The following is a 26,318-nucleotide window of genomic DNA, read 5'->3' as shown; positions in this document are numbered from 1 at the left end:
AAATTTTCTTGATTAATTCCTTTTGTCTAAAATGGGGTGTGGAGTTGTGTTGGGGAAGAAAGACCAGTTCAACAAGAAGTCATAGTGTAATAGTTTCTGACACATGGAGATCTTACTTTTGTCATTATGAAATTACAGTAAATCTGTATTATCAAAGTCTTTTCCTCTAGAACTAGCCTCCCTTTGTTGGGCTTCCTTTCTGTCCAATTTAAAGTATCTGGAAGCCAGATACTTTAAATATCGTGGAGATTCTGTGATACGAAATAACTTCTAGTAGAGTGTACCACAAGGTAAGCCTATATCTTTTTCATATATTTTATAAGGAAAAGCATAGGCCATATTTATGCTCAGTCTATAATTGTTAAATGAATAAACAAAGTTATCAATGAATAATTCAAAGAAAATGTAATTTGACTAGTTGGCAGTTCTTAAAACCTGATGAAAGATTTCTCTGAGAAGCTTCATCTTATCAAACATATTGCCATTTTAGGGGTGCCTGGGTAGCTCAGTGGGTTAAGCCTCTGCCTTCAGCTTGGGTCATGATCTCAGGGTCCTGGGATTGAGCCCTGCATCTGGCTCTCTGCTTAGCAGGGATCCTGTCTCCCCCTCTCTGCCTGCTTCCTCGTCTCTCTCTCTCTGCCTACTTGTGATCTTTCTCTCTCTCTGTCAAATAAATTAAATCTTTAAAAATAAATAAATAAAACTAATTATATTAAAAAACAACAACAAATATATTGCCATTTGAGCATTTAAGTTTCTCCTATCTTAAGTCAGACAGGTTTTCTTCTTTTGGGAATTTTTCATTTATTTTTAGTTGTTCTTGGAATAAATAACTTGTTTTTGATAATTTTGTTTTCAAATATTTTGCCTCAGAAAACTCATGCTTTTTTAAAGCTTCAGCAGTCATCACAGCCGTCTCTTGTAACTGAGAAATTATGATGAATGAAGTACTTCAGAGAAACGCAACGGTAGAATTCCCAAAGACTTACTACTCACATCTGCAAAGTACACGAGTCCACAAAACAATGCTGACATTGCCATTTTTATTTCCAGCTCTTGGTTCAGTGTTTTGTTTTTCTGGAGAGTTCCAGCGATTGATTCATAACATCCACATCTGTATAATCTTACTTTTCCATGTTCTTTGTGATTGCACAGTCGAGGAGGTTGCCTTCTAGCCAAGAGTCAGCTGGTTAATTCATCAATAAGCTATTTTTGAAGACTAGTGGTTTGCCATGGTACTTAAAATAGGAGAGAGAGGTCACCTGTTAGAAAGTCATTGCTTCACCTCTTTCACTTTTTTTTTTTTTTTTCACTTCACCTAGACTACTGTTTCTGAAAGTAAGGTCCATAATCCATAAGTATATCATGATTTTGTGTGATTAATGCAAAATTCCCTAGCCCAGACCTACCTGAGCAGAAACACTGTAAGATTTATGTTTGTCTTCTATCAGGCATGTTGGTGATTTTTAGGCATGATCAAGTCTGAGAATTGTTGTCCTAAAATTCAGTGTTTCTCAGATTTTATTTTGCATATAAATTATCTAGGGATCTTGTTAAATCCAGATTCTCTTTTAGTAGGTCTGGAGTGGGGCCTAAAATTCTAATTTCTAACTAGCCTCAGGTGGCACTTGATGTCTCCAGAGTTCACTTTCAATTGACTACCCCATGGGGAAGGCTTAGATAAACTACTCTGTTGCTGGTTCTTGGCAGATGTGACAGAGTTGCTGAGACAAAGTATCTTGGTGCCCTGACGGTGGCTTATTGTTTTGGGAAAAAAAGAAGTATTCCATGTCTATTGAGCTTTTAGATTGTGGAAGCGGAGAACTGATCAAGTAGAGATCATGATGGGACATAGATAAGCAAATCTTACAATAAAACATATTGCAAGAAAAAGTAAAGAACGAAGTGATCTTGGACACAGCTTTATTGCTATTACTCAGGAATGGAGGGGTGAATTTTAAGACATTATATGTTGATTAGCCAGTCTAATACCAGCCTGGCTCTGATGGTTTTATACTCAGATCAAACCTTCAGTGCATCTGAAAACAGTGGTGCCCATCCTCTGGCTATTGCTAATGTTTTCCTTCAGCCAGAGTCCATTGGGACCATCGTTATGTCAAGACTGTAGGACCTTTGTCCACTATACCCTTACCTATGAGCTGAAGGATTTCTTTCCTACTCAGATGAGAGGCAGGGACGTTGAAGAAATATAGGAGGTAGAACTAGAGAATACTTAATATCCTTCTAAACTAAGGTTGAAGAGCCTACAGAAAGGGGCATGTGAAAAATTTAGAGAGAAGTTGGCCTCGTTAAAGAAACAGGGTTCTGGAGGATGTGTTCAGATGAACAGTTAAAGGAGTGATGGTAGCAGAATGCCTTTCTTAGCATGGGGGGAGGGAGACGACGATAGGTACAGAGAGAAGTAAGTTTGATGATAATGTCCTTTTTATTTTTATTTTTTTTTTTAAAGATTTTATTTATTTATTTGACAGAGAGAGATCACAAGCAGGCAGAGAGGCAGGCAGAGAGAGAGAAGGAAGCAGGCTGAGCAGAGAGCCCGATGCGGGGCTCGATCTCAGGACCCTGAGATCATGACCTGAGCCGAAGGCAGCGGCTTATCCCACTGAGCCACCCAGGCGCCCCGATAATGTCCTTTTTAAAGCTACGGGAGTTTGGAGAAGAGTACTGCTGAGAGAGTTAGCCAAGAGACATTTCCAGAAGGAAAGAAAGTTGAGTCAATAGCACTAAATGTGGCAGAGTGGTATGATGTGATAAAAAATAATTAGATTTTGGCAACTTATTGATTACCTTAGTGAGAGATCAGTTTAAGAGAACTTTGCTACAGGAGGTATGGGAATAAAACCAAAATTTAGTGGGCTGAGAAATGAATAGAAAGAGAAAAATGAACACTTTAAATATATGCTAAAAAAAAATTGGCAGTGACTAATAAAATCTCAACTCTTTGCTTGGCATTGATCAAAGTTTGTTCCACCACATCTGTCTAACTTTACTTTCTGTATCATTCATATACAGCCTTTTTGCCAAGTAGATCTGGTCTCCTTACTGCCTTGGAAACATCATTCCTATTCTACATAGGTCAATATTCATGCTATTACTCCTGGTCTCTGTTGCTGGATAGAACTTTTTTCTCTTCTTTTCCCTTCTTTCCTTCTCTTTTCTTCCTTTCCCTTCCCTTCCCTACTCTCCTCTTCCCTTCCCTTCTCCCTTCTTTTCCCTTCCCTTCCTTTTCTTCTCTCTTTTCTTTTCTTCCTTCCTTTTCTTTTCCTTCCTTTTCTTTGTTCTTCTTTCTTTCATTCTTTCTCCTATTGCACAAAAAGATGTACTCGCAAATTTTTAGAAAGGAAAGAAGAGATTTGGATCTTATATGACTCTGGGCTTTGGTGAAAATTGATGTGGGCATTAGAGAGAGAGTGCCTGTTGGGGTAGGAGGAGGCATATCATTCTACCAGGAATTTCCACAGAATAGCCATTTCTTAAAAGACTGCCATGGATACTTAATAAATAATAAATAAAGTATTAATAAATAATAAATAAATAATAAATAAAGTATTAAGGATACTTAATAGTCTGTAAGTACTATATACCCAAGACCCAGTGCCAGTCTGAATATAGAATCTTAGGCACAGATACCTGTAGCGTCAGAGGTTGCTGAGCTGCCTCTGTGACTACTACCTTTTGATCAGAATATGTCCCTGCTGCTTTGCCTTCTCTAAGGCATCCAGTTATGGATTCCATTATGTTCTTACATTGAAGCCACCTGTGCTATTGCCGAGCATTGATAGTTTGGATACACCCTAGCTTACTGAGGAGGTGGTGGATGTATCTGTGAGACTAAAGAGTGGTTGTCTTCAGTAAAAACTCTGATTTTTGTTCTTAGGTATATCTCAGTCCTTTCTTCTTCTTCATTTTATTTGGAGAAGAATACCGTTTTTATGGAAACCCTCAGCTCTACCATTCTGTTAGTTAACAATAAATTTAGGACACTTTTGTCCATCCTTCACACTCAACTGATACAACTGATACAAAAATCCCTGATGATGTATCTGAATACATCAGATGTTATAAGGCATTGCAGAAAGGTAGGATAAAACCATTGGTTAATGTTTCCCTAACATTGATAAGTACATTCTTACACTAAGATATCTAAATAATGCCAATGAATGTAAAGATAACAGTAGGATACAATAACATATATAGATAATATCGAGACAAATATGAAGAATAAATATATTTTAAGATTATTTTATCCTTTAACAGACTCTCATTCAGTTAGACAATAAAACTAGAAGTTTTAGAACTTCTAAAGTTCTAATGATATAGTATCAGACACAGGAATAATTTAGCCTTTAGTTTTTTTTGAACCGTATGAATTTAAGGAAGCTATTTTTTCAACCTGTGATGCATCTTTAAGCCTAATTTCTTCATCTGTAAAATACCAGAATAGAACTGGTGTAGATGGGCTTTAACTTTCACAACTTTAAGTTGAAAATATAGGTATAGGTCAAGAAGAATAAAAATATACAAGGTGAAAATGATAGCTTCAAGTGGGAGAAAAGGAAAATGTTTAATAGTGTAGAGTGCCATAGATTCTTACTGGAGGGTAGGAGAGTGTGCTCAGCTAGCAGGAGAGTGGAATTGAATTGGAGAGTTGTGTAGTGTGGCTTGACTAAAATATACTGGCCAAAAAGTGAGCAACAAGAGTCCTGTATATGCACATCCTAAATGACCTTTCCCTAATTTACTAAAAGCCTTTTAACTTTGCAACTGGAAAGGGAAATGAACTGAAAGAAGAGAAATTGTCTTGGCTTTCTTGCTGATTGTATGACTCTCTGGAAATGCTACTTGTAGAATAATATGAGAAGAAATGACAACTGAACAATTTTGTCTTCCCATCTAAGAATACGGTATGTCTCACGATTATTGAAGTTACCCTTTATGTTCTTCATTAAAATTTTTATCTTCTTCCCCCCATCTATGTTTTGTGTTATGGTTATCTCTGATAATATAAATTTATGATTAGTGTGAATAAGATATTTAAAACTACATTTTTGAGGAGATGTATTTATTTGTTTGAGAGAGAGAGAATGTGTGCAAATGGTGTGGGGTGGGTAGAATGAAAAAATCTTCAAGCTGACTCCCTGCTAAATGCAGAGCCTACCTGGGGATCCATCCCACCACCAATCATGACCTGACCCCAAATCATGAGTCAGACACTTAACTGACTGAGCCAATCAGGCACCCCTACAACTACATTTCTTTTTTTTTTTTTCTTTTTTTTACTGGTTAGTGATGTATATGTCAGATTTTTTTTTTTTTTATTGTCTATCTAGTATCTAACCACCTTGTTCTTTGCTCTTATGGTAATTCTAATAGTTTGTCTTTGAATTCTTTTGCATTTTATTGATACGGTTGTGTTCTGTATAGGTAATAGCATAATTTGCTGTTTGCCTTTCTAACATTTATTTCTCTTTTTTTTAAAATCCAATTTGTTGACATTGTCCTCTAATAAAACACTGAATATCAATGGGGAGGGTTGACCACTGTTTCTTTATTCTAAACTGATTAAGACCTGAGCGTCCTATCACTTTCCCTCTCCTTTTCTCTTTCATCCCATTATGGTCTTCCACTCATGAGTAAATGAGAGCTCAGAGTAGAGGACTGAACTGATTTGCTTCATTTTGATGTAATCACATATTTCTTAGGAACTTCTGTAATATGCCATGGCTTTTTTTTTTCTCGTAAAAGTTATGCTTTATACTAATTCATTATTATAAGCATACCTAAGCTATGATTATATAGTAATGCAGCATGATATAACAGAAGAATTGGAATGTGTTTACCTTTACAGAAAATGAACGGATGATTTTGCTATTTTAACATATTCACTCTCAGCTTCTACTCCCCCAAGAGGTCAGTATACCCTAAGTTAACAATTCCTTGCCCTCTCTGTTTCTAATTGGAGAAGACTGAAAAAAATTAGATCACAGGACTTCTCAGAATTGTATATACAATGAGAATAAATCAGTGAGAATAGGAGTATTTGCCTCTGATAATGAGCCTAGCATAAATCAAGATTTTTGAGGTGTTTGTAGTATTTGCTTAGGGGGATTTTGTGCTTATTTCCAGGTATTGGCTGTTTGGGGGAGTTGAGGTTCTAGAAGAGTAGTGTGTTAATGTGTTAAAGTATATCTTTATTAAGAGAACACTCTTGGGATGCCTGGATGGCTCAGACAGTTAAGCATCTGCCTTTGGCTTAGGTCATGATCCTAGGGTCCTGGGATCCAGCCCTACATGCTGTTCCCTCTCCCTCTGCCTGCCACTCCCCTGCTTGTACTCTCTGTCAAAAAAATAAAATCTTAAAAAAATAAACAACAAAACCAAAAAGAACACTCTTGTACCTTAGGAAAGTAACTTTTGTGACAGGCTGTCTTTCTTCTGACGGTTGCCTCATTGTGGGTGGAACTGAAGACTAATGTGTTATGGGCTACATACACATTTTACAGCTATCGTTATCTGACAGTCTTATTCTTAATGATGTTACCTTCCTTTCTTTTTTTTTTTTTTTTGGTCTAGTGTTTGTACTTAAATGTCCTTATAGAGTCTTTCTTTAATTCACTGCATCTAATTATTTAGCAGTCAAAAGAGAGCTAAGTATGACAACTCCCAGTGTTACATTCACCACCTCTTAAGTATCGCTTCTGCTTGCATTCATCATCTTAGTTTGCATTTATTCAATACTTTTTCCCTCTGCTATTATTGCTGCCCTATAAACTGACTGGACATTAATTGTGACTTTAACTAATCACTTTGTTTGCTCTTGGATTTTGGATAAGATAGTAGAAACAACAGCATTTGAACTTTCGTGTGGACTAGTTTTCTTGATAATCTCCAGTAAAATCCAGAGGCTGCTAATCAGGGCAAATGTTAATGAAAATAAACCACAGCATCCACATTCTTATGAAGCCAATAAAAAATATGGAGGCCAAAGTGACTCAGAACGTTTGCTGAACAGACTATGAAACCAGCGCCACCCCGCCTCAAACTTCTCACTGGTAGAAAAGAAAGGATCAGAAATCTATAGGAGATAAGTTGTTTCAAAGATACTAACAGCTTTGTTAGCAAATTAAATAACTCTTATAGTACTAAAAGAAGTTTGGCAGTTGAGATACGTATACAAATCATGATACTTGGAAAAGGAGTGGCAATGAAAATCTAATTTCAAGTCTGGAAATTTTAGCTGGTTAACCAAATGTTGAGACTGAATCATTCGGTTCCCTCAGATCAAATTTACCATTTTGTTTTTATAAGATGAATTCAGAAATAGCATAGCTCTTCAAAAGTCCTTGGTGAGTGACCTGTAAGTAATGGGTGTTGATGACTCACCCTTTATTAACTGTTCTTTTACCTTTGTCCTGACTCTGGGGACTCAGACTGGGTGTTGGTCCTCCTGAATTGCTTGGAGAGAACTCCACATTGGTTTTCCTTTTCTTGCTTCCCCAAAGCTGGGTACTCCGGTGTACAATGTCTTACCAATCTGCGAAAGCACAACGTCCATTGAACTAGAAACTAAACTACCAGTGGGTCTGCTCTTCCAACTCATTCACATACTTTTTTTTTTTCCTTCTATGAAATAAATGGCTGTTTATTTATATGCTAACCCATATAATTCCCCATTTTCCTTAAGATTAGGTCATGGGATGTGCATTCATGAATTAATAAACAACGACTATTTTAAAATGACGAGATGATAATGTGTTTTTTTCTAGACAATTGTGCAGATTAGTTTGACAGTTTTTCTTTCATCTTTAAGGTGACAACCCTTGTCAACACGAGCAACAAAGGCCCATCTGGTAAAAAGAAAGGGAGGTCAAAGAAAGCCCATGTACTGGCGGCATCTGTAGAGCAAGCCACTCAAAACTTCCTGGATAAGGGTGAACAGATTGCCAAGGAGAGCCAAGATCTCAAAGAAGAATTGGTCGCTGCGGTAGAGGATGTGCGCAAACAAGGTAGGAAGAATAATATTTTTCAAGACGGTTATATATTGATGTGCAAACAATGAATTTATCTCTAGAATCAGTGCATATTTGCTCAAAGAAGTCATCTTCTGTTTTTCCTCAGTATCTGTGCTTGTCACTTTTAATATTTGCTGGACTTAGGTGCATAGACAAATAGAGATGTTTTTAGTTGTGGCAGTAAGTAAGCACAGCTATGAAAGCTTTAAGTCCGCAGTTACTTCCAGATTTTCGAGTTGTTTTCTCTTGGTAGATGAATGTGGACTCCTGTGTCATACTGGGGCTCTAGGGAGGGCAGGATGAGAATACCTCATACTTACAGAGTCACTGAACATCCCGGGTTTTAAAGAGGAGGGAGGAGATGATTGTAAAGTAATATAATGAAATTATTGTTGGTTTGTATGATTTTTAAATTTACATCTTCAGTTCACAGCTAGTTAGATCTCTATGGATCAGTTAATTATATAACTAGCTAGTTAGCTATAATGCAATTTTTCAGCATACTAAAAATTTTTAATTGTGGTAAAATACACATAACACAAAGTGTACCATTTTAACCTTTTTTTTAAAGTGTATAATTCAGTAGTGTTAGGTATATTCACCACATTGTTGAGCGGCCAATCTCCAGATTTTTTTCATCGTATAAGACTGAAAATCTATCTACAAAACAACAATTCTTCATTTTCCCATTGCCCTAGATCCTGGCAACCACTCTTCTACTTCTCTTTTCTATGAATTTAACTACTCTATGTACCTTATATAAGTGGGACCATATAGTATTTCTTAGTGACTGACTTATTTCACTTAGCATAATGTCTTCATGGTTTATCCATGTTGGAGCATGGGTCAGAATTTCCTTCATTTTTAGGACTGAAAATATCTAGTATATGTATATACCACATTTTCTTTAACCCTTCATCCATTGATAGACATTTCTTCTGTCTTTTGGCTATTGTGAACAATTCTGCTATGAACATGAATATAGAAATACCTCTTTTTCAGTTCTTTTGTGTATATACCTAGAGATGGAATTGTTGGATTATATGGTAATTCTACTTTTAATTTTTTGAGGAAGTTCTGTACTATTTTCCATAGCAACTATACCCTCTTACATTTTCACCAACAGTGCACAAGGGTTCCAGTTGAGCCAGTTGTGAACGCTTGTTTTCTTTTCTTTTTTATTATAGTCATCATAATGCATGTAAGATGATGGCTCCTTGTGCTTTCCATTAGCATTTATCTAATAATTAGTTATATTGAGCATCTTGTCATATGCTGGTTGGCCTTTTGTCTGTCTTCCTTGGAGAAATGTGTGTTCATGTCCTTTGTCCACTTTTAAATCAGTTTGTGTTGTCGTTGCGTTGTGAGCTTCTTTATCCATTTTGGATATAAGCCCTTTATTAGATATTGTTTTGCAAATGTGTTCTCCCTTTCTGTAGATTTCCTTTTCACTCCATTGATTGTGTTCTTTGATACACAGAAGTTTTTAATTTTGGTGTAGTTTTAATTTTGGTGTAGTTCTGTTCAGAATTTGTGGTTGAAAATGCCATGAAATCAGAACAGATTAAGCCCCAGCCTGGCCTCCTTCCTGTGTTTCCTATCTCAGTCAAAGCCCTTCATATGTATCCCATTGCACGTTGCAGAAATCTTGGTATCGTTCTTGTTATTTTTCTCTCCTTCCAAATACAGACTATTACAAAGTCCCATAGGTTTTTAATTCCAAAATATCTCTTAAGTGGACCAGTTCCTGTCTTATTTGTTTAGAAGTACCATGTTCTACCTGCCCCAGGGCTTTAGTACATACTGTCCTCTTTTACATAGTTAAGGATGACTCATTCTGCACATCCCAGCTCAAAGAAAACCTTCCTAGCGAAACCTTTCCTGACACTTTTGTCATACTTTTTTGTTGCTTTTTCCCTTATCACATTGCATAGGAGAGTTTAATATTTGTGAAGTAACCTGATTGATAACTTTCTACCCTACGATACTATAAATTAATAAAGGTAGAAACCAGACCGTGTCTCTTTTGCTGATCCATGCTCTGCAGTTCTTAGCAGTCAGAAGACTTCAATGAGTATTTTTTGAATAAATGAAGTAATAGATGAATAAATGCTCCATCCCTTTTCTTCCTACAAAACTACCACTTTTTAAAATTCACAGATGGATATTTAGTCCTTGGAAATACCAACCCTCCTTCTCCACCAACAGCCATCATTCTTCATGCTGCCATCTTCTTCCCTATCTTCTCTCCCCTGAAAGTTAATTTCATTTACATTACCCTAATATAAATTGTTATGTAATTTGAAATGTTAGATTTTACAGATTTCATTTAAGTGGATGAAGAATATTTGTATATGTGTTTTAACAACAAGAAAGCTTCCAAATTTTCAAGTGTTGTTGAAGACTGGTATTCTTTCTGAATTGCAAATGTATACTGTTTATTTTCATGCATATGTAGGTTTTTTCCCTTTCTTTTTTAGGGTGACTGCCACATAATAAATTGCATACATTTAAAGTGCACAATTTTATAAGCTTTGACAAATGTATACACTGTAAAACCATCACCACACTCAGGATAGTGAACCTATCCCTAGTGAGGTTTTGATTGGTCCCTAGAATGCTTTCTCAAAGCATTTATCTTTTATGGTGATATATTTTCCTTTTTAGTTTTTTTCCAACAATCTTATAACTTTCCTTTATTTTTTCCTTGCAATTTAGTTTTCACACATTCTGTAGAAATTAATATTTCAGTTTTCTCAAAGCTTATACAAGGAATGCTATTTTTTTTTGGGGGGGGGGGATGTGATATAATAACCAACATAGTTCTTGGCCAGCCTGTCCAGGGGATATGAGAGTGGGATTTTTTTAAAAGATTTTATTTATTCATTAGAGAGAGAGACAGAATACAAGCTGAAGGAGAGGGAGAAGTGGGAGCCTGACATGGGTCTCCATCCCAGGACCCCGAGATCATGACCCAAGCTGAAGGCAGATGCTTAACCAGCTGAGCCACCCAGGCGTCCCAAGAGTGATATTTTTTAAAGATGCTAGTTTAGGACAACTTACAGAGGTCACTCTTATAGAGGATATTTTAAGCTTTCTCTGTATTATCCACCTCTTATTATAGAAAAATTATGTATCAGAAGTGATGCCTATGTGTTAACTTTATACAAGCTCAACTAGTGAGGCACCTGGGAGGCTCAGCCAGTTAAGTGTCTGCTTTTGGCTCAGGTCATGATCCCTGAGTCCTGGGATGGAGCCCAGCCTCGGGCTCCCAGTTTAGTGGGGAGTCTGCCTCTCTCTCTCCCTCTGCCACTCTCTCTCTCTCTCTCAAATATATGAATAAAATCTTAAAAAAAAAAAGCTCAACTATCACATGTCCATTTTGCTGAACATTGTCAGATTTAAGGAAACATTACTTTAGTCTGCAAAATAACAAACATTCTATAGGAAAAAGCTTTAGAAATTTTCTTTTTCTGTTTCTTTCATTGTCAAATATCTCTCACCCACAAATAGAGTTCAGATGTCTGTCATATGTGAGAGATGCCTCTTGTCTCTGACAACAAGGTCCTCAGGCTCTCCTTCGCATCTGTGCCCATGGGCTCTCCTTTCTGCTCTCTGCCCCTTCTCAGTTCTTGGTGTATAATCTCCTTAGCCCATCTGGTTTTATCCAATTTTTCCATTGGCCCCATACCTTGATTTTATTTACAAATGAGAGCCTGGGTTGATTTTTGGAGAGAGAGAAGGAGATCAAGGGGAACACTTAAGGATTAGAATGGGACTATTTAGTTATTGGAAACTTCATAACTTAGTATCTTTCCTCCTGTCATAGAAATCTACTTGCTTACGTGTAAGATGATATTCAGAAATTATGGGAATACTAACATTGAAAAATAATATCTTCCTGTAAAGTGGCCCTACTGTCTGTATATGCTCACTTATCAAATAATGTATAGTTTAGAACTAAAGCTGAGAGGTTATCTGTTACTATTGAGTTATTTTTGCTTTTAAATAAAATGATCAGAAGTGTTGCCACTTTCTCAATAATTTTCAGCATGAGTCAAAGCAGAAGTTTTAACATTGTGCAACTCCATTTTCAGACTTTTAATACAGAAGAATTTCTTGTTGGTTTTTGTTTTTGTTTTGTTTTTTGAGATTTCACAGCATCCATGATTATAACCACTGTAATACGGCAAGATTATATATGAAATTATCTAGTTATGCCGTTATTGTTTCTAGGCTGACTTAGTGTTGTTTGAATTTCTTTATCATTTAAAAAATGTATTATCTCTTTTAAACCTAGGCTCTATGCCAGATTCTTAAAAGTGCTCAGTATGAGGGGTGATGATATTTTTACTCTAGATTATTCCAGTAGAAGATTTTCCTGTACTTTTAAGTTCTAACCTGCAAAAAAAAAAAAAAAAAAAAAAAAGTGTTTTGAGTACAAGTGTGATAGAATCACTGTTTAAAAAAAATGACAAAAATAAATCATCAAAATAGATATTAAAGAACATAAATCACTGTACTCGAAATTTGGAACTCTTGATATTTTAGACTTAGGTAAAGATGGAATATTTGGTCAGGGATGTGTGTGTGTGTGTCTGTGTCTATGTCTGTGTGTCTGTGTATCTGTTTTATCATAACTAAGGTAAAAGTAATTACATATATGTATACTGTCTCCTAAATTAAATTTAAACTTCATCAGGATAGGAACAGTGATGTGTATGTATTTCTACTCCCAAAGTACTTAGCATGGTCACTCTAGCACATGGCAGGTCTTTATATTGATGCTCTGGGGAAACAAAGCTTGGGACAGAGAATGCCAAAACATTTTTTTTTTTTAAGATTTTATTTATTTATTTGACAGAGACACAGCGAGAGAGGGAACACAAACAGGACTTGGAGAGAGAGAAGCAGGCTTCCCACCGAGTAGGGAGATTGATGCCAGGGCTCGATCCCAGGACCCTGGGATCGTGACCTGAGCCGAAGGCAGATGCTTGATGACTGAGACACCCAGGCACCCCGCCAAAACATTTTTAATCTTTACCGTTAAGACATTCCTGGATTGGAAACTCTTTCCGCACTATGGACTAGTCTGGGGTTCTCAATATTGCCTGAGAAGCTTTTGAAACTCTTGATGTTTACGCCTTAATCCTTATCAGTTAAGTTAGAAAGTGTGGAGTAGGACCCAGGCATCAAGGTTTTTTAAATTCCCTAGGTGATTCTCAGAGTCCACAGTCTCTGGTGGTTTGTCTCCTCCTCCAAATTCCCCCAACTCACTCCTCTCTATCTCCTGATGTCTTCTGTGTTACTCCTTATGCTCCGCAAGGAAGTGAAACCATATGAAAATTGACTCTCTCTGCTTGATTTATTTCACTCAGCATAATCTCTTCCAGTTCTGTCTATGTTGGTACAAAAGTTGGGTATTCATCCTTTCTGATGGAGGCATAATACTCCATTGTATATATGGACCATGGGGGCAGTAGGGGATTGGGTGAACTTGGTGGTGGGTATTATGGAGGGCACATATTGCAAGGAGCACTGGGTGTGATGCATAAACAGTGAATGCTAGAACATTGAAAAGAAGTAAAATAAAATAAAATGAAAAAAAAATTAAAAAATTCCTTAAGTGATTAATCCTCATCTTGTCCATTATCTCCACTTCAATGACTCATCAATCCCTGTTAGTCAGCTACTATTTCACAGTAGGAAGCAGATGACAGTCACTCATTTTAATAGGTCTATAAGCCTGTAGTTTACATGGAGTTAGAGAGGTGAGATTTACATAGGAGAAACATCCTGATAGTCTATGTTAATTTGTTGTGGATAGATGTATTCTATGCTAAATGATGTCTTTTTTTTTTTTTTAAATGATGTCTTATAATGCCTGACCTTCTGAAGGTACTCTGAGAATATACTTTAAGTGTATACTAGGGAACCAAATCTGTAGACAGTTAATATTTAAAGTGCTGTTGGAAAAGAAAGGTATGAGGCTGGAATTAGCAAGGAGGAAAGCTAAGCATGGATTAAAAATCTGTCAAGAATAGTGGAGTAAGCATTTCAGGTTGAAGCAACATGATTTTTTAAAGGTAAAGAGATACGAATGATATTGATAATTGGGAAATGGATTGCAAAGCCTTTATTTGATGAGAAGTTTCATATTCAGGCATAGTTAGAAATCTGGTAAGATGATAAGAAGGGACTATAGTGGGAAAATTTAGCAATTAGGCTGTGTATAGACAACATGATGCAATAAAGATAGGAGGAAAAGAAGGAAGCTAGCTGATTGGCTCCTCCCTCTTTAAGTGATATTTTACAGATTATTTTGGTAACCTCATGGAAAGTTGACTAAATCAGAGAAAGATTGGACTCAGATTGCTTATATGTTACTGTAGAGGTACTTTGAGGTTCTAGGATTGGGGTGGTGGCAATAAGAAGAGAAATAAGAAACTAGATGTTACAAGCATTGTGAAAAAGAATAAAAGATTTGCCATTTCTTGAAAGGAAGAAGCAAGGGTTAATATTTATTCTAAATTTTTGGCTCTAGACAATTTAATTGGGATATCTAAGGGGTGACAGGGATGGAGAGAAGTGACTGATTTGATCTTAAACATCGATGAATGAGAGGAACTGCCTAGCAGATGGTTAATGCTATGGAAATGGAACTTTGAAGAAACAGAGAAATTTGACATCTTTTGAGTTGATAAATGAAGCTTTCAGAGACAGATTTTTTTTTTTTTGAGTAATTGCCAATAGATATATAGAGAAGAATAAAGAGATGTAGGTTCAGTTTTGGATGAAAGGCTCAATTAAGATTACAAGATGGGATAGAAACAGAGAGGAGAGGCATGCCCTGAAATATGACCAGAGAACAAAGATAGTACAGAATCCTGAAATCAAAGAGAATAGAATATTTTGCAAAGGAGACAGTGATCAATCTAGACTCTAGAATGCTGTTGCAATTACATCAGATTTTTCTGAGATTGGGGAGGATAAATAATGAAAAAATGCCTTGGATTTTGCTAGAAAGGTATCATTAATTTTATTTAAAAGTTTATTTTTGGGAAGCTGAAGGAACAGAGTAGATGGTAAAATAATGGATATAGAGGAAAGCTCACCATAGTCTTATTTGGCCATCATTGTACTATATACATCATTGTACTTTTGCTTATGTAGATAGTCTGGTACTCAAATGAGGGACAGTATGTTATGATTTTATGTATCCCTGGGCCTGGCACATAGTGAGCACTTATGGCATGATTCAAAGATTGCCACAGTGTAGAAGGGGAAAAATCAAAGAGTGATTAGAAAATAATTAAAGGCAAGCAGAGAGTATGATTTTTTGTTTATTTGCTTATTTGGTTGAGCCCAAATCAGAAGTATCCAAGCATAGACCAAGAGAAGGAACCACTGGTGAGAGTGATCATAGATACAAAGGGAAAAGGCTCAGGTTGGTTGCATGAGATAACACAGAAGGTACATTTATTTATCTAGAAAACAGGAAGGAAGGAGGAGAGATGTACCCAACAGGGGGTTTTATAGAAAAGACTAGAACCAAAGTAGATTGGTTGAAACTATCTCAATTGTTTTGAACAAAAGAGGAGGTGGTTTTAATGAATCCGTATATTTAATATTTGACCACTGTTGTAGATTTTTTTAAAAAGTTTGTCTGTAACCAGCATCTGTGTGGGTCTCTCATATGTTTCTAAGGGGTTTATTTATTGAATAGAACTGATTGTTACTGCAGCTGAAAATGCCGATTTATAATAGGCTTAATTGTCTAAGAATTTTTAAATTTATTTGGTATGTACTAGCATCTGCTAGCAATGGGATGCTCACATATTGCCTTTATGAATCTTTGATTTGACATAGATCCAAAAGCTATACTTTGAGTGATAAGCAGTCTTCTTCACATTTGTCCAATAAGCAGCTCCATTTAAGTGGTAGCACAACAGTTGCTTCCATGCCATCCCGTTTTTATAATTCCACACCCTCTTGAGCCCTGGATCAGTTACTTGGGTATTCTATCTTCAGTCAACAACATTCTCTGATTGTCCATTCTCTGTCTAGGAAGTTACAGCAGCCAGGCCAGGGTATAGACAAACATGTACATGGCCCTCATCCAACTTTAAGAGGGATCTCATAGAGTGAAGTGACAATATGTGCAGATAAAAGAGGTAGTTTCTTCATGGAATCACTTTTTTTAAGTCAGAGATGGCCAAACCATTTTCTGTTTATATAGGGTTTTGTTTATTTGTTTGGATACAACCTCAGCTATTGTGATATGGTGATATCAGCTAGTCCCATCATTAATTTTTTTTTTTTTTTAACCAATCAGTATTTATTGACTAACTGGGATACCTGGGTGGCTCAGTCAGTCAGGCATCTGCCTTTGGCTCAGATCATGATTTCAGGGTCCTGGGATTGAGCCCCACACCAGATTCTCCACTCAGCAGGGAGTCTTCTTGTCTCTCTGCCCCTCCCCCCTGCTCATGATTGGCTCACTCTCTCTCTCTCTTTCAAATAAATAAATAAAATCTTTAGAAAATATTTATTGAGTGAATGATGAACAGTAGACTGAGATAGAAAGATAAGACTGAAAAAAAGTAGTAGAGAGAGAAGGGTGTCCCTCACATCTCTGAGGAGAGAGACCTTTGCCTCCTGATGACTTAGACTTTCTCTCTCCCCACCCCCTTTGTTATTGGGTGTGATGTTGGTGGAATGAACTGGTCCCACAAAATCTCTAGTTCTTTTCAACTCTGTGAACTCTCTAGCTAAGATCTGATCCAAGGCCATTTCCCTGGCCAAGAAGCTCCTACTGTCAGATAATGCTGTCTCTCATCTTCCACCTACCCTATTAATATATAAACAACACAATGTAGGGGATGGTGAGGGAATTTTCTCTCTGTAGGAGATAGATACATATATAGGAGCCCTATCCATAGAGGTAAGCTCTCTAAGGAGAAGGAGAGGTGGGGGTATTGCAAGGATTCCACTACAACTCTGCTTGTCCTTTTTCTCAGGATGACTATCTCCCAAATATCCCTTGGTTTATGCTTCCGCTCTTGGTGCTCTGAATTTTTGTTTTCCTGGAGATACTGGACTTGCTTTTCTGTGCTGTATGCTGACTCTTCACTGCTGCTTGACTATCTTTATGTGAGGGTATTTACTATGTTCTAATGTAGCATCCTGTTGATCTGGGGTGGGATCTCTCTTGTATGGTTGGAAGGCTAGGGGTTCAGGTCTCCACAGAAAGAGTCACCTTCAGGGAAGAAAGGAATTTCAGGACAGAAAATGGAGATTTGAGAGACAAATCCTAGGAAAAGAACAAAAGAAAGAAAAAGTGTATTACTTATCTCTTTGGATCTTGCTTCCTTGAGCTCGGACTTTGTTGACTGTAGATCCATTGCTTTAAAAAAATAATATTATGAGGATGCCTGGTGGCTCAGTCAGTTAAGCAACCAACTCATGAGTTTGGCTCAAGTCATGATCTCGGGTCAGGAGATCGAGTCCTGTGTTGGACCCCAGTGCCTGCTTAAGATTCTCTCCCTCCATCTCCCTCTACCTCTCTCCCAGCTCACACTTCTCACTCCTCTCTCGGTAATAATAATATCAAGTAATATAATAAAGTTCATGTTAATTAGATGAAGCAAATCAGACCTTGAAGTTGGTCTTTAGTCTCAGACTCTGTATAGCTAACTCAGGGATCTGATGATGCTCTTCTGAGTCCATTACCACTGGCTGCTCACTGTTCCCTCACAGACGGCATCCCTTCCCCTTCTTTATAGAGGCTACTTTCACAAGTGTTTTTCTAAAACGAAGTTCACAGACCTCTTGTTTCAGAATCACCTGTGAGGATGGGTAATATCTATAAAAATTCAAATTCCTGAGCCTAGCCATAAACCCAGATTCAGAATAGCTGAGGTACCCACGGAGAATCTTTATTTCCAGCTAGTACCTCCAACTTATTATCCTAAAGTTTGAGAATCACTAACACATCATGTTTAATTGGTTTAGTCTTTTTTCTTCTAGTGAAAAGGATGTTATCCAGGAATAAAATTAATTTTCAGAAGTTTACTATCAGATGTTAAAAAAATACAGAAAAACCTAGAGATAAATACAATGATGATAAAATAAAAAGAAGCTTGATATAAAAATATCATGAAGAAAAATGCATAAATGTGAAAGTGCTATACAATTTAAGATTCCTCTTGATGCATATTTTAACATTTGCAGTAGTTTTAACTGTTGCATATTTGGTTAAATAAAACATATTCATATGCCAAAGTTTGCACTAAGTTGAGGGCCCAGGAATGTCTCATGTCAGCTTAAAGCCCCGTGTATGGCTCTTGTTTCAACATATTGGAAGATAATGACAGATTACTCTTTCTTTTTTTTTTTTTTTTTTTTTTTAAAGATTTTTATTTATTATTTATTTGAACAGAGAGAGATCACAAGTAGACAGAGAGCAGGCAGGCGGGGAGAGAGAGAGAGAGGAAGGGAAGCAGGCTCCCTGCTGAGCAGATAGGCCCGATGTCGGGACTCGATCCCAGGACCCTGAGATCATGACCTGAGCCGAAGGCAGCGGCTTAACCCACTGAGCCACCCAGGCGCCCGACAGATTACTCTTTCATCTGATCCCTCTTACTGGAACTTTTGGCTTTTGAAAATGCATAATCTTTCAGGAAGAATAATAAAAACAATAGCTTCCATTATTGGCTGCCACGCCATTGTAAGACCCTTGGCATATATTCTTCAATATTATTTTGTTAGTTATTTGAAGTATTATTATCAATATTTTATATAAGATGCTATTAATGCTGAAAGAGCTCCATGTACCTTAATTGACTAGAACAATTAATTCAACAAATATTTAAGTACTATGTACCTGCCCTATTCTGGGGGATGGGAATATAGTATACTGAAGAAAGAAAACAGACATTCCCTGACTATAAAAATATTACATTCTGATATAAGACAGGCAATAATTAAAAAATTAAGCAGGCTGTAGAAGTATGATGTATGATTTAAAAATGGAACAATCAAAGGCATGATGAATGAAAGATAAATTCATAAGTTGAACTTAAAATTAAAAACTTTAGCTCTGTGAATGAGTGCTAAGAGAATGAAGACAAGCCATAGACCGGGAGAAAATTAAGTCACATATCTGTGACTGATAAAGGACTTGTTAAAAATGTATTAAGAACTCCTAAAATTCAACAGTAAGAAAAGGAATCAGTGGATTCAAAAATGGCAAAAGACCTCACTAGACAAATCACCAAGGAAGATATATAGATGACACACAAGCAGATGGGAAAAAATATTCAGCATCATTTGTCATTAGGGAAGTGCAAAGAAAAACAAAGAGATTGTACTGTATACCTGTTAAAATCCATAAAATTTCCCAAGTTGACAATACCAAATGCTGGTGAGGATGAGAAACAAGAACTCTTACTCACTCAGATGTGAAATCATATTGCCACTTTGGAAGACAGTTTGGCGATTTTTTTTTTTTAGTAAAACTAAAAATTGAGTTACCAAACAATCTATTAGTCTCAGTCTTCGGTGTTCACCCTACTGTTATGAAAAATCATGTCTGTACAAAATCACCCAAACTTATTATATTTAAAAAGCTATAATTTTAGAATGATCTTAAATTTACAGAAATTTAAAGACAGTATAGAACATTACCATATACCCTACACCCAGTTTCACCTGTTATTAACATCTAACATCATCATGGTACATTTGTAACAACTAATGAACAATATTGATACATTATTAATGGAGCTGAGCACAAAAACAAAAATAAAATCAAACCGGTCAAAAACAAAAACAAAATCAAACCTGTAATAAGGAGCCCTTCTGCTGATGTGCTTAAGGAAAGTGACAAGAACAAACACAGTGTGGATTCTGAAATATTTTTGTTTTTACACTGACTTGCAATGAAGGATAAATTATACATCTGTATGAATAAAATGTAGAATCTAGTTTAGAAGATTGCCAATCCGGACTATTTCCTTTAATACCCTTTATTGAGATCCTGACTTGTCAGCCTAAGTAAAACTGTTCTTGACTTTCACAGAATAGACTTAAAGAGGCTTACAGGATATACAAACCACAGTCAGAAAGAAAAAAGAAATCCTTGGAAAAGAAGAAAGAAGGGTAAGGTCAGAGACTAGAGAGAAGTCAGGGAAGTGGCTGACACACATATAAATTAGTGCACAGGCATACTATGCTGTGTGTACGTGTCCACCCCAGAGTGGGCAAGGTGGCAGCAGGAGCATTAAAGAGTGTGGGGGGGCAGTTTTGTAGTAGACCCAGAGCCAAACTCCAGCTCTGCAAGTTTCATGCTGCCTGTGCTATGTGACTTGGGCAAGTTCCTTATCCTCCCTGCACCAGTGTTCACCTGATTATACCTATACTTGCAGGGCTGTTGTGGAACACAGATGACAGGATGCAGGTAAAGTGCTTAGCCCCAGACCTAGCACACTGCAGGCTCTAAAACCCTGGGAGTCATTGCCTTTACCATGAATTATTACTGTTACTGGACTTGCTACATCTGGGCAACAAGTTAGGCTCTTCGGCTTTCTAACTGACCAGTTGTAAATGTGTGAAGTATTACAACATTTTTAATTACAAAACAAACCAACAAAATCTTTCATGTGGATTGATAAGTCACCTCCATTTCATTTGAATTCCACTGATTTTAAGGGAAATTCCTTAAGCAAAGCATCTGATCCCAATTATGCATAAATAGAAATAGTCTACATTTCCACATAATGATAAGGAAACCTGGTCATCAAGCAATTCCTTTCTAATAGCTAAGTCTGTAATTCAATCAGAAATGCAGTTGACATAAACATCTTGAATAACCACAGGATAAGACTGTCCGAGATGAAGCTGATTCACTGATGCATCCCTAATTGTGTTCCACACCAACAACCTGAGGCAGCTCAGGCTGTCTGCACAAGATGTAGACCCCTCTAAAACTGAGACCCAGTGAGCATGCCTTTAGATGCAGGCTAACTTTTTTTTTTTTTTTTTTTTGAAAGATGTATTTATTTACTTGAGAGAATGAGAGAGAACATGAGTAGGAGGAGGGAGAGGAGACAGAATCTCAGGCAGACTCCCCTGTGAGCACAGAGAGACACACAGGGCTGCATCCCAGGACCCGGAGATCACAACCTGAGCTGAAACCGAATCATATGCTTAACCAGCTGAGCCACCCATCCACCTCTCCCATGAGTTTTAAAAATAAATTTGCTACCTAAGAATGGTTCCTTTTTCCCACACAGCATTCTGGCTTTCAGGCTGACCACTTCCTGGAATCTGCTCTGGTCTGAGGCGTTGGGCTCAGCTTTGGTTCTATCTGGCCATTTCTCCCTCTACATCTTACTCAGCCTCTCGGTAGCATTACATGGAGTTGACCCATCATCCCTGGTCACCCTTTTTTCTCACTTCTCTTGGCTTCTGTAGTACCTCCTTTTCCTCCTACCTCTTTCTAGGCCCACATCTTAGAATTCTAAATATTGGAATGTCCTAGGGCTTGGTCCTGGGCTTTCTTTCTATTGGTCACCTCACTCTATATACAAAAGACAAAATTTCTTGCTTCTGGGCCTTAGATAGGTCTATGTAATTTTGCCCCCACTCAAATCCAATTATACCCTTACTCATTTTTTCCCCATTTAGGAATGGGAGTAACACCGTGGCTTAATAGCATGAGAATTATACTGTATTCCTTTTATCCCTTATTCCTTATATCCAAAGCCATAATTTAATTTTATCAGACTTGCTCCAAAATATATCCTAAACCCATCCATTTTAAAGCAGTACAGCATAATCATTTAGAGCACAGGTTATGGAACTAGACAGCCTACATTTGAAACCTGACTCCAACATTTCTAACCATGTGATTTTAGATAATTCACATAATCTCCCATAGACCTCAGTTTCGTCAACTCTAAGGTGGGAATAATAATAGTACTCATGTCATGGGATGGTTCTTAATATAGGCAAGGGACTTGAATCAGTGACTGACACATAGTAATATATGATTTAATACTTATAATTATATAAATGCTAATTTAAAACACCTTCTCAGAAAGGCCTTTCCTAACCCCTCCATAAAATACAAAGTAGGAACTGTATTCTTTTTTTTTTCTTTTTGATCTATAAGCCAACTGAAAGAGAAGGTAGATTTATCATATCTGTCAGTATTCTCCAGAGAAACAGACAATAAGATGTATGTACATATATGACGAGATTTATTTTAAGGGATTGATTCATGAGTTTATCAAGTCTAAAATCTCTCAGGCAGGCTGGTAGGCTGGAAAGTCAGACGGATATTAATGCTGTGGTCTTGAGGGTTTGTTCTGCAGTGATTCTCAGTTTTTGATTTTAAGGCTTTCCACATGATTGGATGAGGCCTACCCACATTATCAAGGGTGATCTCCTTTACTTAAAGTAAACTGATTATAGATTTTAATCCCATCTACAGAATACCTTGACAACCTATCTAGATTAGTGCTAGATTAAATAACTGGGTACTGTTATTTAATAATAATAGGGTAGCCAAGTTGACACACTTAAACTAACCACCATATTGGGTAGCAATGATAAATTACTCTTTGTGGATTTGAAACAATTATATAGAGATGAGAGTGCATATTTTCTTTTTCTAAACCTCCCTGTTATACAGTGTTCATGAATTTGCTTTTGGAAATGGGTTGTCACTTATTTCTGAATTTCTCTCAAAAACCCCTTAACCTACCAAATGGAGGTTGTGGAGGTATAGACCTCAAAGAGGGAGGTTTCCTGTGGTTTTCATTTGTATTTCTTAGAGACAGTGGCAGTTCAGCTCTGCCAAAAGCCACCTGTAAACCTGAAAACCAGCCATTTTCTGTCTGAATTCTTATTTGTCAAATAATAATGCCAGTCCCATCTAATCTGTAAAATTTTAAGAATTAGATAATAGCAGAATGAAAGTTTGAGAACACATAGGCCACTTTTCAATCTGAGTATGTACCTATTTAATTGCTTTAAAAAGCATGAGTTTTCCTTTATGAAACTAGAAGATAAGCTCACAAGCTATATATTTTAAGCAAATATTTAGATAATTTTTCCATTTTTGGTCACGTCTATGTTTTAGGTTCACATTTCTTGTCATTTCAGTTTGGATGATCATGAGGATTTAATGAACTGTTGGCATGATTCATTTGAAGTTATACTTTTTAAAAATACTTTTTTTTTTAACAACCGAATAATAACTCAGATTTGTTGATGCTATTAAGCCAATCTGGCCTTCTTTTTAGCATTTCTAAAAATAATTAATGCTATGGAAGTTGATGCATATTGTTGAAATGATATATTTTCAGTGCTGATACCATTTTTATTTGTACTGTTTGTACTCTCACAGATGGAATGAAATTTGAGCTCAAGTATGATTATCTTTTTAAAACATAAAAACGATATTATTACATTGTTTTCTTAAAAGCTCTTAAAACGTGCACTGTATTTGAATAGTCTGTAGTTTGTTGCTTCCTATAGTAATTATATTATAGTTCACTGATGTAGACTCATCTGGGAGTATTTAAGGGATGAAAGATCAAAAGAACTAAATATTTACATTCATTAGAATGATCTTTTAGCATAGGTAGAAAGGAAAACTAATTGGTTTGCATCCGATTGTAGGCTTTATGGATTTACTACTTTGGTAATTTCTGAAATGTCACAACCAAAAATATTGACCCATTTCTCTGTGGGCTTCCATTGAAATGGTAGGAGTTATCTGTAATAATACCTAACAAATTTTAAAATTTGATGTTGAGAATATAAATGTGACTGTCATAACTAATATTTCTTCCTTTCATGCCAAAGCTCCAAATAATAAGTGGTTGCTCTTCTCGGTATAATAATCTCCCAAAAGCACCAATGTATTATGTTTGTTTTCCTCAAGAGAAGGGAAGCAAGATGGTTTCATCATTAATTAAGCCATGTTTCTCTGAACCAGCCTACTTTTATCTGTGGTCTTAATTTCTCACATCAGAAACAAAATCTTCAAATTAAATGTTCTCTAGTATGTATTTAAAAAATATATTTTTGTTTTCTTTTTTAAAGGAAGAGGAAGAAGAATTAAGATCGAATGTGCTCAGCCCTGTGTTGTTTCTTAAAATGTTTTCCCAACTTTATTGAGATATTATTGACATATAGCACTACAGGAGTATAACGTGTACAAAGGGATGATTTGATATGCATATATGTTGTGAAATGTTTATCACAATGGAGTTAGTTAATACATCCTTCACCTCACATAATTATCATTTTGCTGTTATTGTTGTGGTGGTGGTGAGACTATTTGAGGTCTACTCTCTTAGCCACTGTCAAATTTACAACACAGCAATGTTACCTATAGTCACCAGCTTCACATGGCATCCCCAGAACTTACTCATCTTATAACTGGAAGTTTATACCCTTAAACCAACATCTCCTCATTGCCAACCCCTCCCCCCGCCGTTGCCACTGGCAACCATCACACTCTACTTTCTGCATCTATGAGTTTGGCTTTTTTAGAATCTACATACAACTGAGGCCATATACTATTTATCGTCCTCTGTCTGACTTACTTCATCTAGCATAGTGCCCTCAAGGGCCATCCATGTGACTGCAAATGGCAGGATTTCTTTTTCTCTTAAGGCTAAAAATAATACACATCTACACATACCACCTTTTCTTTATCCATTCATGCATTGATGGACACTGAGGTTGTTTCCATGCCTTGGCTATTGTTAATAGTGCCGAAATGAGCATGGGGTTGCAAATACCTCTGAGATTGTGATTTTATTTCCTTGGGATAAATACCCAGAAATGGGATTAATGCATTATATGGTAGTTCTATTTTTATTTATTTATTTTCTTTTTTGAGGAACCTCAGTACTGTTTTCCATAGTAGCAGTACCAATTCACATTGTACACTCTCCACCAATAGTGTACAAGGATTCCTTTTTCTCCACATGATCACCAACATTTGCTCTCTCTTATCTTTTTGGTAAGACATCCTGACAGTTGTGAATTGATAGCTCATTGTGGTTTTAATTCACATTTCCCTGATGATTAGTGACTTTGAGCATCTTTTCAAGTACTTGTTGGCTATTTGCATATCTTATTTGGAAAATGTCTATCCATATCCTCTGCCCATTTTTTAATTGGATTATTTGTTTTGTTTTCCATTGAGTTGTAGGAATTCCTTTATATTTTAGATATCAACCCCTTACCAGATAAATGGTTTGAAAATATTTTCTCTTCTTCTGTAGGGTGCCTTTTCATTTTGTTGAAGGCCTGTATTGGATTTCGATTAGTCAACCAAGTCATAGTGGACCCTGAGGAGCTTCCATTCTAATAGTAAAACCAAGAAAAGTAAGAGGGAAGATGTCAGGGAAAAAATGTCAAGATACAAGCATTTTCAAGAAAAATATAGCCCCCTTGCAGAGCTCCCTTTTGACTCTTTTATTTCAGCATTGGAAACAAATCAATACATTGTTTAGGGGTTGTAATCTGAGGACAATGAGTAGATTTCATTTTTATTCATTTTGTTTTCAATTCTGGATAAGATGTGCTTTGCGTAGATGTTCTGTAATTTAAACAACAAAGACAAAAAGTATTAGAAACAGTTTGAAGATAGTTCACCAACTTCTTCCAGCTTTCAGGCAGGATCTGGCTAAAAAATCAGCACCTTTAGCTTGTATTTATACTTCATTTATTGTGTTCTTTCTCAATTAAAATTTACAGAATCAGAAAATAATTGAGAATCTTTCTATTCTGATCTTTCTAAGCCCAGTTTTAGTTTTCAAGAAAAAGATAAATTTTGAAACATGCAGTTATGTGAGCTTCATAGTAATGATCTTTAATCTAGTTCTAACGAAGTTTAGTTATCCATATCTGATGTATTTACACAATTTTATGTTGTTAATTTTGATTCTAATGAGTGTCTCCTATTCCAAGAGTGCAGGGTTTTTTAGTAACACTTTCAAGGATTGGAACAAACTGTTTTTCAGTATTAGTGATTAATTCGCTGTAACTTTAACCCAAATGCCCTGTCCCAGTGATTTGGAATCTTAGTCTAGTAAGTTTTTCTATCCTACAGATGTATTGCAATAGTCCTGTTATTTAATAGTTTTGTGATTGTCAATTTAGACAATAATTTGGTCTTCCCCTCCCTTTTTTTTCTTTCTTAATCAAACCTATACCACTAATACTTTTATCTGTTTCCTTTATTATTTTCAAATTATA

At 36.4% G+C, this 26,318-nt stretch overlaps 1 protein-coding gene across 6 annotated transcripts in view; it reads left to right on the top strand.

Annotated features, from left to right (window-relative positions):
- The window catches only part of CTNNA2 (catenin alpha 2), a 1,136,606-nt gene that overhangs the window by 234,769 nt on the left and 875,519 nt on the right, over window positions 1–26,318 (top strand). For all 6 annotated transcript variants that reach the window (XR_007130146.1, XM_047745913.1, XM_047745910.1 and 3 more), the window contains exon 3: window positions 7,832–8,027. Coding sequence is in view for 5 of the 6 variants with exons in the window: in XM_047745913.1 (XP_047601869.1) it covers window positions 7,832–8,027 (196 nt within the window). In the remaining variant the exon portion in view is untranslated. The remainder of the gene's footprint in view (window positions 1–7,831; window positions 8,028–26,318) is intronic.

The sequence above is a fragment of the Lutra lutra genome, chromosome 9 (assembly GCF_902655055.1).
Source record: "Lutra lutra chromosome 9, mLutLut1.2, whole genome shotgun sequence".
NCBI classification, from domain to species: Eukaryota; Metazoa; Chordata; class Mammalia; order Carnivora; family Mustelidae; genus Lutra; species Lutra lutra.
The sequence above is the reverse complement of the archived record's forward strand: the minus strand, read 5'-3'. Positions and strand labels throughout refer to the sequence as shown.